We start from the raw sequence: 19273 nt of genomic DNA, 5'->3' as shown, positions 1-19273 counted from the left end.
CAACACCAACTGTAGTGTTAAAGAGGGATATTAAACCACTGGATTTAATATGCTGTTTTCAATGATATCACATCATTGACGAAGATTCCACTTCAGTCTCACCAGGCGAAACCATTCAGAGGATACAGGCTGATCTAAACACCCCTGATGTGAGTTACTCAGGCCTGAAAAATGTGAGAGTGCTGCAGTAGTGTTCAGCCTAGGCTGGCAGTTCTCATACACCAGTTCTGTCATTATTCCCTGATTTACATAAATTACTAATCCTGCTTTGCCAGGAGAGTGTGCTCCTCACCCTGAAAGGCAGATGCATTGTTTATAAGGATGGGTTATTAGCACCTTTAGGGCTAGAAGCTGTGCCATCCCAATTGAAACTGTGACACAGCACTGTATTACCTGACATAGGAGTACAGAAGTGTGACTCAAATAGGCACACTGACTAAGAAAGAGCAAGTTGTCACAGCTTAAATATAAAAGGAGAAATTAACAGTCTTGGACTATATCTTAATAAGCTTTTCACTTCTTAAAATTAAATAGGAAGCCAACCACTGAGTCCCTGTAGACAGATGTGAGCCCACCTCAGAAAAACAGCACATTTCCTCAGGCAGTAGGTCTGTACTACTATAAAGTTTTATTAGTTAACCTCTTAAAGGCTATTTCAAATCCTTCAAGAAGCCTTTTGTCAGCGGTACATGTACAGGTCAGTGTTTTGGCTGGTATCCAGCTGTCAGCACCAATTTAGAGATAAACCACATGAGGTGCTACGATGGCATTGCATTATTTTCTGGATTTATTGTTGTGATTTGGGAAAGAACATGTCTGTCTTGTTTGTCTGATTTCCAAATACAAGTTCAACAGTAAATCATTGTTCCATCAGTCTGGTGGGGGATTTCTCTTTCCCATCCAGAATGGGGTAAAAGAGAGGGGTCTTTGCCCAGAAGGAGCCTGCTCCAGTGGTAAAAGCTAGCAGGCAGTGTCCCTTACTCCCAGGGCAAGATGCAATCTGTCCCTGACTAACTGGAGAGTAATATCCCCTAATTTGACTAAAAAGCACTTGTAAGTAAAATGTTTTACCAATACCAATTTTGAAACGGATTTCCTAACATAAATCAGTTTTCACATCTTGATGATAAACTAAACCATGTCTAAGAGAATCATAGCGGCCTGCATTTTTTCTTCCTGTGTATATTTTATCATGAGATCAGCTTTTAATTTCCTATTACTCCTAATTCTGAATTCTGTAGTGTTAGCTTTCAAATGCGGTGTGGGATTAACACATATTGGCAGATAGTCTGTATATACATTTGCTCATTTAGTCTCAGCTAAATGAGCAGTATATCACTGCTGTTTCAGTGATGTTTCTCCCTGCAAAAGTGAGGGAAATAGACAAGACTTCCAAAAGGTGCACTGAACTCCATTTGACACTAATTTACCAAATCCTGCTTCCATGAAAAGTGAGCCAGAAGCCACATCTATGATGTAATTAGTACTACAATTACGTATTGCTAAGTGTAGATAAGTAGCCTCAGGATCAGTGGAAGAAGCTATAAATCTACATCTCATTTTCTGACATGAATCTCTAGAGGAAAGATTTAAATAGTAATATGCATTCTATTCCAACTTGTTTAGTATTTAAATAGTGTAAGCTATGATTTTCTTTCTGTTTCTTGGAGCCCTGAGTGCTGAGGAGGGGCTCTTTAGTTATCTGCTTGAAAATTTGTGTAATTCAGACAGTTCAAAGTTGAGCTTTCTTCACTGCTTTTAGTTACTGGAAGCCTGAATGGATATTAAGTTATAAATATTTTGTAGATATATAAATATTTCAAAGTGAGAACATAAGTATATATAAACATATGTTTTCTCAGAAACTCCCACAAGTGTCAGTTTTCATCTATATTGCTCAGACTGTAGTCACAGCATGCAAACAGACCTCAAGCAAGAAAAACCTACTGGAAAGGGTATATAAATCAGTAGTACCTGGTTGCTTTACATGCAACCAGGTACTAAGTACAAGCTTTAAACTTCTGCAATTTTGGTTGCTTCCTACAGATTTTTGATATTGTACCAATCATTAAATAAAATTTCTCATAATTAAATTAAGTTGTTTCTTTCTAGCATGTAAGTATTTTGTGAGTTCAGTGTGTGCTTCTTTGTGAATTCTACAGAGAACATGTTGTAGTTTCCACTGCTGTTGGACCAGCATTTCATTTGGCCCAGACCTACCACAGGTTTCAGGATTTAATTAAAAACATGGACATGAGCACAAGCTGTAGCTTTATGTAGAGCCTTACATTTGTGAATTGTTATAATAAGTATAACCACTACATTCTTTGAAAATGCAGGTTGTTCTCCAGCCTAAGCATTATCACAGAACTAACTCACCCGGCCAACATGAGATTCATGCAGTTCAGAGCCAAAGACTGCTATTCTCTTGCTCTGTCCAAATTGGAAAAGGTAAGGAGATTTGCCTCTCCCCATCCTCAATTTAAATTATATACTTTTATTACTTTTTCTGATTTTGTAGCAATGATTTCAAAACAGTGAAATGATTTATGGTTGTAAAGCTACAATAAAATATTTTATTTTTTAAAAAAATTCTACCCTCATTTAAGAATATTTTGATTTCATGTAATCAATTTACTATATAATATTAATCAACCAACTCTCTGGTTGAATTTGCTGAAGGAAAATGGTTTTGGATATTTAAATATTTAGAGCTAATGTAGTTGTCCAGCAGGGTGACACAGGCAATTAACATGGAACATCTTTTAACTAACTAAACACTTAAAACATACAGCTTTTATTATAATGTATTTTTTAATTCCACTTCATTTTAAAGGCACTATAATCATGTCTTCTGTACACATTTCTGTATATCCATGGAAGATATTGGCATTACTGGGATGGTTTGAGAACCACAATTGTTCTCTGTCAAAATGATGAGAGGGACAGCGACACTACTTAAATGTTAGATAAAACCTTTATATTCTGTATGTATATTTGGCATTTTCAAATTGTGGAACTGTGGTTGTATGGAGATAAATTTAAACTGCTTGTTCAAAACACTGTTTCTTAAAACAGATGGAGCATAGGAAGTAATATTGTGCATCTGTTTAACTCTCTAAACTCAAGGACAGTCCTCTTTCTCACAAATTATCACTGGTGATATGACCTACCCACCTCTGCACACCCGAAATTTTACAGTATTAGTATTACTTTCATGATCTTTCAGGCCATGTTCTGAGTTTGTGAGAGACAAATAATATCACTGTGACAATATTCAAGGGCAGAAATCCTTCACTACATTCTTTCCTTTCTCTCTATCAGTCCTGTCAATCAGTATGACTGCTGGGTTTTCTTGTGTACCCTCCCAACTGGTGCACCTCAGATATCTTACACATCATGGTGAATTTGAAGTCATGCCAAAATCATTACCATTGTACAGATTTAACATACAATTTCCATTTCCTAGTTGTACCGTAAATTTCTTAGATTTTTGGTATTTCAGACTTCACTATTTACTGTATAATATTCATGTAGGTAATTTTAATATATACTTAATGGAAAAGAGCCTTTTCATAGAAATTTATCTTCCCAGTCCAGTTTCTTACAAAGGAACTGAATGCTGCAAAAATTCAGCCTGTGTGGATGAGATAGGATAAGGATGAGAAGTAAATCTTTTACTCGGATGAATATCACACTTACATTTTGACCACAAAATGTAAATATCTTGGTGGCCTTTAGTGACTTGTTATCTTTGCCTGTAGTAGCATGAAGGCTTGATCTTGTGTTTTGGTGGTGTTCTGACAGAGATATAACCTGGAGAGCTGTGAGTAAGACAGACAAAAGTTGTTGCACAAAGAGAGGAGCTGTTTGCAGCAGGAGGCTCAGCTTTGTTGGAATAATGCCACCCACCCCCACTACCCTTTAAGGTTTGCGCTTGTGGCTCCTCCATTGTAGCACTTCCTCCCTCCATGGTAAATCCACAAAGGATAAGCTAAAACTGGCTGGAATCTGCATTGGCGGTTCTTTCAGGGCAACAAGGGCCAACAGATGACTAGGGCCTTCAACACTGTTTCAACCTGACTAAAATGTCTTGGTGTACTATCACAGACAGTGTTTTTGAAATTATTTGTTGACATTTTCCTTTAATCCGTTTCCAGTTGGATTCTGGAATTCTCTGTGAGCTGTCTCCTTCCATGCAGTGAAACCAGGATTTTTATCTCAGTTCTTTTTTTATTTACATAGGCTCCTAAATTTTTCAAGCAAATATTCTGGAAATACTTAAAAATATTTTAACTTCTTGACTATCTTTATTAATTTATTGTGCAAAAATTGTGAGGATAGGTTGGAAGATTGAACTTCCTATCCAATCTATACTCTGTTGAAACAGAGGTAGATAAATTATCTTAAAGAAAGAACATTTTCTTCATTGCTCTTGCAGTTGCCTGCTGTTGATATTTCCCAGTCACTTCATCTTAGCATTTGCAGGGGGAACTTCACAGGTGGTGCCAAAGTTCATTCAATGTTTCAGAGCTCCCTCATGCAAAATGAAAGGCAATTAAAAACTCTAGTAAAAATTACCTAAAGCAGTCAAACATACAGTTGCTTGTTATTTCTGCATTAAGCACCTCATTTCCAGAAAGACTGAGAATGTCAGGCAAGTTGCCTTGAGGAAGCAGTGAAACACACTTGCTAAATTGTCTTTTCGACCTAATGGGCTGCAGAAGACAGATACACAAATCAGATGTCCATCTGCTGTTGCAGCTGCAAATTTTCTCATTTTAGTGATAAATAAATCTTATGGTAAACTCAGCACAGACATAGGAGAAAGCAGAGGCCTTTATACAACAGAGACAAGGAAAAACAAAACACCCACACTCTAAACTTGAAATCTGTGTTCTCCATTTGTCTTGCATAAGAAAAGAAATGAGGTAACCAGTCCCTTCTTCTTGAAAGAAAGTGTTTTTAATGTTTTGGATAGGATTCAGGCTTTAGTTTCCTATGTTTTCTTTCCAAGTAAATATTGCAGGTGTTAGTGATAGAAACCCTACAGCTGTAAGTGTTCATTTTGAAGTAAATGCAAGTTCCTATATCTTTTCATCAAACCAAATCCTGTGATTTTGTATTTTCCACAGGGATAAGCACACAGATGTTAGGTGAACAAAAATCTGTCTGGGATGGCCCAGTGTATTTGCTGTGATTTACAGAGAGCCAGGCTGCTTTTCTAACCTTCAGAATGGGGTCTCCTATTTCCTGTCTTCGTTTTTGTTTTCCTTTAATATAATCCAGGTATTAAGCAGATTTGAATTAACATTAAGTAATAAAAAACAATAATGACATATGAGTTATAAAAAGAGATTGGTACCTCTTATTAATGGTGTCATATTTAACATAGATCTCTAACAATTTACATAAATTCTAAGATTGTAAAAGCAATTAGCACACAAATTTGGCTGTTGAACTCACAGATTTTTAGGAAGTTGTTCCAGATCAACACCTGAAAATTAGTTTCTTCTTGCCAAGAAAGTATTTATTCTATATTTATATTTCTTTTATATATTTCTCTATATTCTATATATTTCTTCTTTTGTATTTATATTTCTCACAAATCTCTTTGAAGCAAGAATAAAGGAAAAGCAAGGCTGTAGAAGAGATGGAAGGAAACTAAACAAGCCTGGTCCAGTCATATGAGGGTTAGCAAGACCAAGGGCCAGGTCCTGCCCTTCGGTCATAATCACCTCCTGCAGCACTACAGGATGGGGATAGAGTGGCTGGAAAGCTGCTCAGGGACAGGAGTGCTGGTTGACAGCCTAAGCCAGCATGTGTCCAGGTAGCCATGGCATCGTGGCTGGTACCACAGTGTGGCCAGAAGCACCAGGGCACTGATTGACCCCTGTGCCCATTTCTTTCCTTTTGTACCAGATTCTGTTCATGTTTCCTGTTCCTAGGAGACTTCCTGGATCAGGATGACAGTGCACTGTCAGCACCAAGGAATTGGAGCAGGTTAACAGGAGATAAGCACAGCTGATATCTCTCCATCTTTTTAAGACTGATCTGGCAGAATATGCCCATGCAGTTTGAGATGTGATGACTGAAACAACATATACATTGATCAGTGTCTTTCAACCTGAAAAACTGTACCTATTGAATAAAGATCCTGCATGTTTATAGGAAGAAACCATGTTGAGAGTAAAAGGATTTTACACTTTTGACTTCTTTCAAGATAATATCTATTTAATGTTTTTGTTACAGTCCTTCCAAAATCAGTATTAAAAATGTTTTCTGTTTTTTAATTCCTTAACAGAAAGAGCGGGAGAAGGGATCTAATCTGGCATTTATGTTTCGATTGCCCTTTGCTGCTGGCAGGGTTTTCAGCATTAGCATGTTGGACACACTGCTTTATCAGGTACTATGAACAGTTCTGTGACTTAACACAAATATTACCACCCATTTTATTGTTCTTAATTGCTGGATGACCCTATTTTCTGACATAGGATCCATTCAAGTGACTGGGACCAATCAATGGCAAAAGATAATGGAGCATGCTCCACATGTTAGTTAAGTTATCAATCCCAAAATCACTCTGTGACTGCACAAAATCTGATGTTACATAATATAACACTGTTTATGTACCTCTCCACAGTCAAATAGCTTTGATAAGACCTACGTAATAATGCTTGTATGTCGCTAGAGGACACAAAATAATTCACATGAACATGTCTCCGTGTTGGAACAAAAAACCATCCTTTATTCTCTGACTCTAGTATTTATAGATTCTTGACAATGACCAGGGATTAAGTTACCACCTTCCCAACCACACTAGTCATGAGAAATGTCCATCAAAAGACATTTCTTAGAAGGAATGTGATAAACAACCTATGTTTATGTTACTTTCATGGGAAAGTAACTAAAACTATGGAAACATTATCAGAAGGCTTCAATTTCCAGGGTGACATCTCACCCTTTCTCCTTAAAAAAGAAAAAGAAAAAAGAAAAATGAACAATTCTAAATAATCAGAAGGCTCTAGTTTCAGGGTGATACTTGTACTCTGCAACAAAAAAGGCAGGGCCCTATTCGCCCGTTCCCATGGCATGGTGCCCCTGACAGAAAGGAGCAAAATTACTTTAACATGTAATTTATTTGTCTCTTGCATTTGCTGATAAAGGCCTCATTTTCTTATTGTCCTCTCCTCTTACCCGTGTTGACTAGACTGCAGAGGCCTAATCAATACATTGTAAAATAAGCCATGCTTGTCCTTGCAAGAAATGCATTCAGTGGTTACAAAGAGACAGTGGGGGAAGAAAAGGCAGCAATTCAGCCCTGTGGCTCAGAATCCAGGAAGCAGTGAAGACAGTGAGACTCAGGGAAGAGCACAGCTTCAGGGATGTGAAGAAAAAATATCAGAAAATACAGTCAGGGCAAATGGAGGCAGTAGTTGCTAGTTTCAGGGTGGAAAATAGGCCAATAGTGCTCACTCTTCAGCAGTGCCCACTTTTCTGTACACTGACATACCAGGATGCCCAAGGAGCAGCCCCCAGTGCCACCCTTCAAGGATCAAGGCACACAGCATAAGCAGGAACACCACTGTGGCCCACATCATCTGTTCACCTGAGCAACCTCCGGCTTTGCCTCAACCTAGGAATAGCCTGTGCATGCTTTAGTACACAGGTGGAAAACATCCTTGCAGGGCTATTAATTTACTTGGTAATTTGGTGCATGAAAGGTATTCTTTCATCACAATTCTACTTACAAATAAATTTTCTGGAGGCAAATCCAACATAAATAGAAAAATTCCTGGAGCTAAACTTTTCTCAAGAAGTCATTAATATATAAACCCATCATGTATATGGACATACATATTTTAAGGTTCTAGAAATAAATGTATTTGCATATAAAATATCTTAATAATCATGCCCCAGAATATCAGCATCACATACCACAATATTAAAAAGAAGTAAAAATACCAAAGACACATATATAGAAACAGATCTGTCAATCATCAACAGCTCCTGCCAGCACATAGGTAACTTAAATTTTTATATTTGTTCCTACACATGAATAATCATGCTATGACTTGACAGAGTAATGCCATTCACCAGAAAGTATTTAAAACAAAAAGCTTTACATGCTCATTCTCACTTTAATTCCACCTGTCCTTCCTTTGAACTGCTACTGCTCATAGGTGAACTGTCATTTTTCTAGAATTATCTTTCTTATTCCAAGTTAGAAATTCTATAACAGCAGCTCTTTGTTCTTTTTCATGATCCCATTTTCTGTCTTTTTTTTCTGCAAGAAACAGGGCAAATGACGTGGAACACTGAGGTTCAGCTGCTGCTTCCCATTATAGGCTGAAAGAAAAGCCTTTGAATTATCTTTAGGACAGTGACTGAAAAATGAAAACTTGGTCTTGCAAATGCTGGTGAATAAACTTGTTAATTTATTGAAAATTCAGTGTCAGAAATGATGCAGCCAAGATAACAAGTAGGTTTAATTCGCAAGCAAATTTTATTCAAGATGCTCCTTGGCGTTTAGCCCATCACAACTGGGAGACTACCAGTACAAAAATTAAAATAGTTGAATCACTGTGTATCAAATGAAATTCGTCTAGTTTCTGAGTTTGAACAAATCCAGATTCTCTAGCTCTAAAGGATTTCTGTAATACATTTGTGAGGTATTTCTTTTGTGAAAACCTCTTTGTTAGCTATGCATTTGCATGAAGCCAGCAGAGCTACAGTGTGTGCTGCATTCCAAGGACTGCAGTGCTGCCCTGCTACACCTGAGTACAGGTGGCAAGGAACAGCTCAGCCACAGCTAGAAGAGCACACACATGGCCCTCTCATTCCAGCAGCCCAGCCCAGGAGGAGGAATACTTGTGTTTTAGCTGATTTAATTTTAGTCTGTTTCTGGCCTTAGTCTACATTTCTACACTAAACTTAATTTCTACCTTTTAACCAATAGCAACGTACTGTTTAGCAGAGCAACGAGGCATATGAACTCTTCAAAACCCTTCAGATTACTCATTTGAATAAAAATAATAGCCGTTTCACCTCAGAGGGACCCACTGAGGACTGCAGATCCATCTAACATATGCCAGTGTTTCTTTTGCACAGAAGAGTTTATTGTAATTTCACACCTCGTAGGGCTAACACCTCACATCCATCTTTGCTTTTACCATGCCTTAGTCTCCTGAATCTTGTACATACATTGCATGCACATGCAGAGCCTACTTAGAAAAACTTACTTTATATAAGGAAATTCAGAAAAAAGAAAAAGATAGGTATTCCTACAGTGATTAAGATTAAGATAAGAGATGGACTGTAAACACAGATGTATAATTTCTTTGAAATTCACACTCAGTGCTAATGGTTGCCTACTCATCTGTTCATTAAAGCTTTTTTCTTTCTTTTCTGTCTCTCCTGTTAAAAAATCTTGCAGTCATTTGTGAAAGATTTTATGATTTCTATCACAAGACTTCTGCTGGGACTTGACACCACACCAGGATCTGGGTTTCTTTGTTCTGTAAGTTATTTAAAAAAAACCAAAAACCAGTACAGAGTATCAGAGAAGATTCTGTACTGTCTGCAAAACACTTCCACTTTCTTTGTATGGCATTTCCTTTTGTGAAAGTTCAAGGAAGGCCATCTGTTTCCTTTTTCATCAGGGAGAAGAAGAGGAAATGAAACAGAAAACATACCCATTTTTAATTTCATAGCAAAAAACCATCTCTCCGAGAAAACATAATTCATTCTATTCAGCAGAAAATTGGAAAGTCAGGAAAACACAGGAACAGTGCATTTTATATTACATACCAATGGCAGTTCAGCAACCAATTTAAAAATTAAGTATACAAAATTTAAAAATTAAGTATACCAAAACCAGAAAGCACTACCTGTGTTGTGTTGCCTGGCCAGGACTATCTCCCAGTCCCCATTCCTATGGGCAATAAAGAGTATATGTAGTTTTTACATAAAGATCAGATGTATTAAATGACTAGGAGTTGGAGTTAAAAAATCATCTTGTTATTATACATGTCAATATTACCCAATGCAATTTAACTGTGTATATACATACATAAAATCTTAAACAACTAAAGTAATTTTTACTAAAATAAGCTGCACCTTTCTTTTTTCTCCCACACCCATCATACCCTGGGTAGCAAACATATCAATACAAGCTGAGTTACTAAAAGTTGCTTTGTGATGATCTATAAAGAACATCAGGGAGGTATCAATAATGGTTTAAAAAAGTTGTTTAAATAAAAATTACATATTTCTTGGTCAATCATTAAGCTTTATTACAGTGAATGTAAGAACACATGAAAGTGCAATTGAATCTTTAAAAAGGAACACATACATCTCAAAATAAAGCTAGTAATGAAATAAGTGAGCTTCGTGTAAGACTTGTTATGCCACTTGTTCTTAGTGTATTACTTCCTCCCCACTCCCTTATCCCCACATATTCAGCATGCAGTCTGGTGGACAAAATTCAAAATACTCATGCACTCCAGTCTGTCCACACTAGTTTCTTATTGCTGACAATATTTCGTTTATTCATTTATATTTTAGTGAAATGACTTTAGACAGTGGTTGAAGGCTGACATGTAAATTTTAAGTAATCTTAAACTAAGACCAGAAGTTCATAATGCTAAACTGCTTCTACTACAATGTCTTCTAAACAGGGAGAAAGCAAAAGAAACAGTCTGACAAACTCAATAGAAGTTGCAGATTTGTTGTGAAACAACACTACAATGGGATAATTACCAGCTAGTGTTTAGTTTTGGGTTTTTTTTTTCCCATGAGTAGCATAGTGAACAAGTGATAATCCCTCAAGAGTTAAAAGTCCTCTCTCCTATTGTTATTTGTTCAGATGAAAATCACAGAAGAAGATCTGTGGATTAGGACATATGCCAGACTGTATCAGAAGCTTTGTTCCTCTACAGGAGACATTCCAATTGGAGTCTACAGGACAGAATCCCAGAAGCTCACAACATCCGAGGTGGGTCAGTTTACCATATTTTTCTGTGGGCTTGACTGCAGAGTGCACAAAGCCTCTGCTGACACATGGATGGTCACACTAACCCAGGCTGAGCCCCAGGCTCCAGCAGTGCCCAGGGCCAGTGGACACCTGGCTTGTGATTCCTGTGCTTGCCTGCAGGGAATTGATGGATGGGAAACAAGGGGCATCCGTGAAGCAATAAAATCATGGACAAAGGACTCTCTAACTACTTAACATTAGAAAGTGCTTTATTATGTCTGGGCAACATGCTGGAATCATCACCAAAGACTGTGCGCCCCTCATTGTCCCTCATTCCCTATTTATTCCCCAAAGTATTACATATGTACAGGATTACATATGCATAGGATTACACAATACGACTATACATATTCATTGCTGACTCTGGCCTGCTCTTGCCTCATATGGTAATGAGCTCCCCGCCCCTCTGGGCATGCTCATTTCTTCTTTTGAAATGGGTCTGGGGTCTTTCTAATGAAATCCTTCTTTTCCTCGGGCTTGAACTTTTCAAGTGTATCCTGTTTGCAGTTCTCCCGGTTCTCTTGGACGCAGTTCAGATCCCTTGCTTGCAGTTGTGGGCATGGTTCCTTTCTTTTCCACTACAGTCCATTCTCCTTGTCCTTCTACAAACACAATTTAAGACAAGAGGAATGACATATATATATGTCCTTGGACCATTCATTTTATTTTGGCAATTGTTGGCTACATTGTATTCCCTCTGCAAGCAGGACCTGCGTAGGCCTCTAACCAAGCACACCCAGACCTACACTGCCTCTATCCCAAATTCTCTTTCATATTCTCCACTCTGAATTTTCTCATGAGCTGTTTCTATTTTAGTTAAAGTCTTGATTCTCTAATTTTCTTAACTCACCTGGGTATGGCCAGGACTGTGTGAGCTGTCCTCTGACCTCACTGTGCTCACTAAGGGCAGTGGTTGTAACAAACAAACCAGGCCCTCTGGTACTTGTGTCAGCAATGCCTCTCAAAACAGGTAGCATTTCACTGCTCACATGACCTTCTAATTCATTCTCTTGTTGCTTATTTCTAGTTAGTGTTATTCAAAGTATTGTGGACACTCTCTAAATTTAACTCCCAAACAGTGGTAATATTTTATGTATGTATTTCTATGTTTGCCACACAAATGTGTACATTTCTTCATCTCTCTGTTTATGAAAAATGGCAAAAATACTTTTTCCTGACTATTTAACATACTTTTTTTGTTTGGGCAGTTTTGATTTCTGTCATGTATTTGTTTACATTTGTTTACAAGACCATTAGTACTGCCATTTCATTGAACAATGGCTTTACTTTATTTTCAAACAAATACTTGTGCAATTTCTTGGTTAGTGATTTAGAATTTGTACAATTTTTCCCCTTCAGAGAGGGGCAGGGAAATCTCCCCTCACCTACATCTTTCTCAGAATACGAAGGAGCAACATCTAGCTTTGCGTCTGTGGCCTTCATGGATAGAGACCTGTCTAATGTCCTGTATTTTTTCTTGTTCTTTTCCTCAAGGTTGGCATTAATGAGTGAGAGAGACAGTTTTTGTCTACATACTCAGTTGTTTATTTTTTCTTATCTATATTACATTACACAGACAGTGAGGTCGTCTGCACACTAAGCTAAGAGTCTAGAAAATGGGGCCCCAGGTATCCCTTTCCAAGGCCTTTTAAGTGTCAACTACCCAATCTAAAATGCCAACTAATTTATTTTTACTTGAAACCCAATAACCAAACACCTCTGTTCTGCACTGCGGATTTCTCTATCCATTCACACAGTATTACTAAAATCCATGAAGAAGGAGAAAGATCAAGGGAAGTTAACACCCTAAAACTTCCGTCTTTTTGCATAAATATTACTATATTCCAAAACCTTAAAGTCTAAATTTTCTGCCAAGTGATATAACACACTTCTATTCAAACTACACACTCACAAGTTTCCATTCTTTCTATCAATTTTGGAAGCTTTTTCCATGGCCTCAGGTCAAACACAGTGTTCTGTTGTGGGTCTGTACCTGTCAGCGCAGAAAGCATGAAATTCTGTGTCCAGGGTTCCAACATCTCCCCCTCCTGTTTGGACCATGAACACTGTTTTGACCACCTTGTTAACCCACTGTTGGATACACTGAAATAGAGAAGGCACAAATACCATGATAACTATGATGACAGTCAGTACATACATGCCTATTTTCAAAAGTTCTCTCCACAATTGTGCAAGGCTCAACCAGCCATACAGACCATCCAACCATGATCCTCCTTCTTCTCTGAGTTTGGTGATACCCTCTTCCAGTTGTTATATGCTTTTATGTGTAGACACCGAATGACCAGAAAGATTCTTACATCCATGTGCGTGCACTAACAAAAGAAAATCAATTGCTGCTCTGTTTTGCAGAGTTGCATGTCTCACACTTTGAACATCTGTTAAGAAATTACTCAATTTAAGAGAAATGGCATGAGATGTTTTACTTAGCCAACAACCTAGTTTATCTAATTGTTTCAAGGCTGCTCCTGCAGCTGCCTGAGGCAGGAGAAGAGCTGCTGTAAATGTCCTTCCAAAACTCCAGGCCCTAAAGTTGTCATTACAATCAGGTGTACATTGATCAACAAACCTCTTCTCTCTACGTTTGTTCTTTTATCATTTCTCTGTCAGCAAAGTAAGTCTCGCAATGCTACATGTACCACCTTTGGTTTCTGATGGAATGGCAGGCCAAACTCTATCACCACAAATGAGAAGGATTATTTGAGACAATTTTAAAGGGACACGATTGGGTGCTGTATGTGAGGCTGAGGTGAAATTGCACCAAGATGTTGTATTTTTGTACAAGGTGTGATTTGGAGTGGCATCTGTGATTTTTGTCTTTATTTTGTTTTTACCCATGAAAGTCAAATACTATGCAAAAATTCATTTTCACTGAGCCAAAGATTTCCAGTTCTTGAGGTTCATAGGGTGCCTTAAGGAGAAATTTGGTACAGACATTCCATCCCTCTGTGGGATTCATAATGAATCATGAAAGATCTGGAGAGACATCTTTTGGTATTGGCCAACTGTCTACCAGTAAACTGACCAAGCAGGTTGAGAATGGCTTTTCTGGACTTGAATAAGTCTAACAAATGGTATCCAGGCCTGATGCATTGGCCAAGGTCACCCAAAAATTGATTTTTGGTTGACACAAGGGTAGGATCATGTTACTTCAGGCAAACAATGAAACAATAAGGCACAAGTATGATATCTGATTTAGCTTCATGTTTCTCTTTGGTTTCTTTTCTGATTCAAGGCGCCTTTTTTGTTTTCAGTTTTTGCACACTCCTTTTTTGCCTTTTCCCAGTTCTGTTCTGGGACAAGCCAAATGTAAGGCACTAAGTTACTTCTTTTACATTCAGCTCTGCAAATCTGGACCTCTTTTGATTCTCCCCACAGTTCTCTCCAAAGACTGTGGAGACGAGATCTATTTTCTTCCTTGTGACATGATAAAATTAAAATTTCAATGGCCTTACACCTCATATGAAATTTTGAATTGTAACATGATCCACATCACACTCTTGCCAACAAGGCTTTATGATACCAACGATTCCCACACTTTTTGCATTGGCATAAAACCCAAGGTTTGCAGCTTCTGGGACAGAAAAATGTTTGTTTGAGGGACAAAAGATGTTTGTCATCAGATACAGTCTTGATGCAGTTCATGTCTGTGTGCTCACTTCTGTGCTTCTGGGGGTGTCTGCATGTTTCTGTAAGGCTTCATGTTTTGTGAAGGGACCCACTTAGGACCTGAACCTGTGGAGGCACAAGCATAACATTTACCCCAGGTTATTAGTGAAAATGGGCCTTCTGTCCATTTTCCTGTCTCTGTATTTCTGATCAAAACTAAAGGAATTTCCTTTAATTTCTCCTGTGTGGTGTTGGAAGAATGTCTGATGATTGGTGTTCTGCAAAAGAGCTGTTTAAAAAATTTAAAACATGTAGTGCTTTGTTTAGACACATTTGAGGTGTGGCCTCTGCTTCCCCCCCTTATTTGTTTATCCAAAAGGGACCTTAAAGTGTGGTGTGTCCTCTCAATGATTGCTTGACCTGTGGGAGAGTGTGGGATGCCAAAGGTGTGATGCACACCCCAATTCATTAAGAATGTGTCCATAGCATACGCTGGACCATTGTCTGTCTGTTTCCTGAGGCACACCTAGTGATGCGAATGCTTGCAGAAAATGCTGTTTCTCCTGAGTGCAAGGAGGCAAAGACTGCACCTGAAAAGGTGTCTACTGATACATGGACATTTTAGAGTTTCCCAAAGGACAGGTATTCTGTGATATCTGTTTGCCATAATTGTAGACTCTGCAATCATCTCAGATTGATTGGTCCTGTGGATGCCCGAGGTTGCATGAACTGACAATCAGAACAAGGACTTGTGATTGCCCTCACTTGTTCTTTAGCAATCGGAAATGCTCGCATAAGTGCTTGTGCATTTTGATGAAAAAATGTGTGACTCAGTTTTGCCTGCTCAAAAATATTTGGCAAGGAGTCTGCAAATCGTTAATTTGTCTGCTTCTGTATTTCCTTCTGCCAAGAATCCTAGAAATGAAGAGTGTGCTCCGATGTGACAGATAAAGTATTTGTTTTTTTCTATGTTCTATGGCCTTTTGCATGCATGCAAGAGAACAGTACAAATCATCATTATCAACATTCTTTAGGTGTGATACTTCTATTCTTTTGACTACATTGGCTACGTAAGCTGAATCTGTAATCAGATTAAGGGGTTCCTGAAATAATTGAAATGCTCTGACCATTTCTGCCAATTCCACAATTTGAGGAGATCCTTCCACTATCTGAATATCTGATTCCTATGTTTTTGTTGTTGGATTCTGCCATGTTATTACTGATTTATGTGTTTTCCCTGAACTGTCAGTGAATAATGTTATTGTATCCAATGGCACTTCACTCATCATGGGTTTTTCCTTGAAACTTAATTTTGCCTGCAACAGCTTGTGTTTTGGAAAATGAATTGAACAGACACCTGAATAATCAAGTAATGCAATTTGCAATTTTTCTGCTTTTTGCAATGCCCAATCAAAATACTCTTTTTTCAATGGCAGATAAATTGTTGTGAAATCTTTGCCTGTCATTAATCTTGCTATGGCCCTGATTATGATCTGAGCTGTAATTTCTAATGTTGTAAAAATTGCTTTCAGAGATCTGTAGGATAAGAAAATTCATTTGATTGTCAGCAGGGGATCTTTCTGTGAGGTGTCCCATTGAAATATGAGACCATACAATTTGATTTTTTCTCCTAACATTGCAAGAAGAAACAGCTGTGACATTGCACAGCGATGTGCCTGTCTTTCTTGAAGGGCCTCAGTAACTTTCTGAAGGGCATCTTGAGCCTCAGGTGTGAGGGTTCTGGGAGATTTAATGTTGCCATCTTCTCTCAGTAGTTTGAAAAGTGGTAAAAGTTCATCATTGGTAATCCTCAAAATTGGCCTGATCCAACTGATCTCTCCCAAAAGCTGCTGTAGATGCTGCAGATTGTTGACATGGGTTATGAGTTGTATCTTCTGTGGCCTAATTGTTTGCTCTGTGATTCTCCACCCTAAGTACTTCTATGGTAAAGTTTCCTGGATTTTTGACATAGAGATTTTCAGTCCTGTGTTTAGAATTTTGCAATCATGCTGTCACAAGCCTCTTGCATTTCTTTTGTGTTGGTGCTGCAATGAGCAGATCATTCATGTAATGCACTATCATCACTTGTGGGTGCTTCTTTCGAGCTGGAGACAAGGCTTGGGCCACAAACTGTTGGCAAATTGTTGGCGAGTTTTTAAGTCCCTGAGAAAGGACCACCCAGTGATATCTTTGCAAATACTCCTGTCTGCCAATGCTTGGAACTGAGAAAGCAAATCGAGGAGCATCTTTTGGATGAAGTAGAATGTTGAAGAAACAATCTTTCAGTTCTATAATCACAAGTGGTCATTCTCTCGGGATCATCAAGAGAGAAAGAAGTCCAAGCTGAAGCAGTCCCATTTCTTCAATTACCTCATTGATTTTCCTGAGATCATGGAGCAGTCTCCATGAATTGGAAGTTTTCTTGCAGATAACAAACACTGGAGAATTCCAGGGACTATTTGTCGGTTTGGTGTGGCCTTTCTGCAATTGTTCGTTCACTAAATTTTTGAGCACTCAGTTTCATTTTGTCCAGCAGCCACTGGTCCACTCAAATAGGATTGTCTGTCTTCCAGGTCAATTTCAGGGTGGTGAGTGCCTCAGTGACTCCTATTAAAAATCCACTTCTATTTTTGTTCCCTGTGGTGACAGGACATCCCTTCCCCATACAGTGATAGGCTTCTGCACAACGAAAGGATGAATGATTGCTGCCTTTCCATCTGGCCCTGTAACAATGGTCGGTCTTTCACTCTGCATACGTAACATGGTTCCTCCAATTCTTGTGATTTCAAAGGTGCAATCAAATTCCACTCTCTGGGCCAAAAGACATGGGAAATGACTGTGACATCTGCACCAGTGTCCAACATGCCTGTGATTGCGACTGTGACTGTTTTGCTATCACATGTTAAATTGCAGGTTATTTGTGGTTGATCATGGCCTATTTGTTTCATCCAGAAGACATCAATCTTAATGTCTTCATTTTCAGATAATGTCTGCTGATTCACCACTGCCATGACCCGCTGCTCCACTGCATTGGATGGTAAAGCAATGGCCTTGGCTATTGGAGTATTTTCTGGAACAATCAACAGAGGTTTCAAGGCCTGAGCCAAAACTATCAATTCCTCATTATGGTTCACTGAAATGACTGGTGGCTAGATGCCTTAAGGAAGCCCTAAGATGCTGCTTCTGTCCTTACCAATAATTAAGAATTCTTGCCTTTTCCATGAAGTTCTAGTGACTTCTGTGGATATCACTGCATGAGTCTCATTCATGAAGTATATTAACTTGGAAGCTGCCTGTTCTCATTGTGCCCCTGGGGGTAGCAATTCTGGGTCACTGGGGAAGCAGCAGATGGTCCTGCATAGGGAGTCTGATTGGGGTTCCCCCCATATTGTGTGTCTTGAGGGGTCTTGGGCTGTTAAGCCACTGCCATCACTTGTATCGTAGAACATTGGCTACTCTTTTTGGAGTTTCCCAGAAGAGACAGAGGTCTTCGATCCACATCTACTTTGGAACAACACTGATTTGCAAAATGTCTCCCTTTTCTGCATCTTGGGCAACGATTCGGTGCTTTCGTACTCTCTGCAGACTCTGGGTAATACTTCTTTATGCATTCAAATTTTCCACACTTGAAACATGGTCTCTTGGCGAGTTCTGCTTCCATTACTTCTGTGGAATTGTCATGTTGAGAAGTTATATGGAGAGCTGTGAGGGGTTTTGCAAGTCTTTGGTCTGCTGCTACGAGGACTTTCCAAATTGTTCTCCCAAGACGTTTGCTTGGATGGCTGATATATGCTGAGGAGGGCCTATCTTGCTGCAGGCTTCTATCATTTGAGGCAGGGTTGGCTGTGAATCTGGCAAGGCATTAATTAAGCATCTGCATTCTTCATTGGCATTTGCAAAAGCAAGGCTTTGAAGCAGATGAGGATGTGCCACTTCATCACTGCATTATCTTTCTATTGTGTGAGTAAGGTGATCTATGAAAGAGGTAAATGATTCAGGTATTCCTTGCTTTACTTCTGTATAAATGACCCCTGGGCTTCCAGCAGGTTGAATTTGCAGAATTGCTTTCTGAGCTACTTCTTTCATGTCTGAAATCACTTCTCAAGGAAGATCAACTGCTTAGTCCTCAGGTTTGTTGTGAGGTTTGTCTCCTGCTATTTGGGCTGTTGTGAGATTTGGGTTTGCAGTTCTAGCATAAGTCTCTATCAACCTTGGTGAGAGCTCTTCTCCATTTGACTTCCCACAGGATGTATTGTGACTCTGTTAAGATTGTAGATGCTATATATTTACAATCATAAGGCACCAAATCATTATTATTGAAAGTGCCTTTCAACAGTTGTTTGAAGTATGGAAAGCCTAAGCCACTGTCCTTAATTGCCCACCTCAATCTTTAATTATGTTATGCGTCAGAGGTACCCATTTAGGATTTGCATTTTGTCCACCATATCTTACTGGCATGGCCATTATCTGTGTTGTTACCATATCAAAATCTCCCTCCTTTAATGCCTTTCTATTAATCTCTGCCCAATTAGTAAAATTAGGTATGTCTCTTGAAGAATCTCTTGTATTATTATTTGAAATGACTCTGGATTAGGAGAAAATGGAATTAAT

At 38.6% G+C, this 19273-nt stretch overlaps 1 protein-coding gene across 6 annotated transcripts in view; it reads left to right on the top strand.

Annotated features, from left to right (window-relative positions):
* KCNT2 (potassium sodium-activated channel subfamily T member 2) overlaps positions 1–19273 on the top strand; it is a 129206-nt gene that overhangs the window by 98149 nt on the left and 11784 nt on the right. For 3 of the 6 annotated variants that reach the window (XM_015636660.2, XM_015636666.2, XM_015636661.2), the window contains 4 exons: positions 2340–2451; positions 6305–6406; positions 9437–9520; positions 10868–10996. In XM_015636660.2, the coding sequence (XP_015492146.1) occupies positions 2340–2451; positions 6305–6406; positions 9437–9520; positions 10868–10996 (427 nt within the window). The remainder of the gene's footprint in view (positions 1–2339; positions 2452–6304; positions 6407–9436; positions 9521–10867; positions 10997–19273) is intronic. The other 3 variants (XM_015636663.2, XM_015636662.2, XM_015636665.2) reach the window with 3 other exon arrangements.

This window comes from Parus major, chromosome 8, assembly GCF_001522545.3.
Source record: "Parus major isolate Abel chromosome 8, Parus_major1.1, whole genome shotgun sequence".
Lineage (NCBI taxonomy): Eukaryota > Metazoa > Chordata > Aves > Passeriformes > Paridae > Parus > Parus major.
This window is presented reverse-complemented; position numbering and strand designations above follow the sequence as displayed.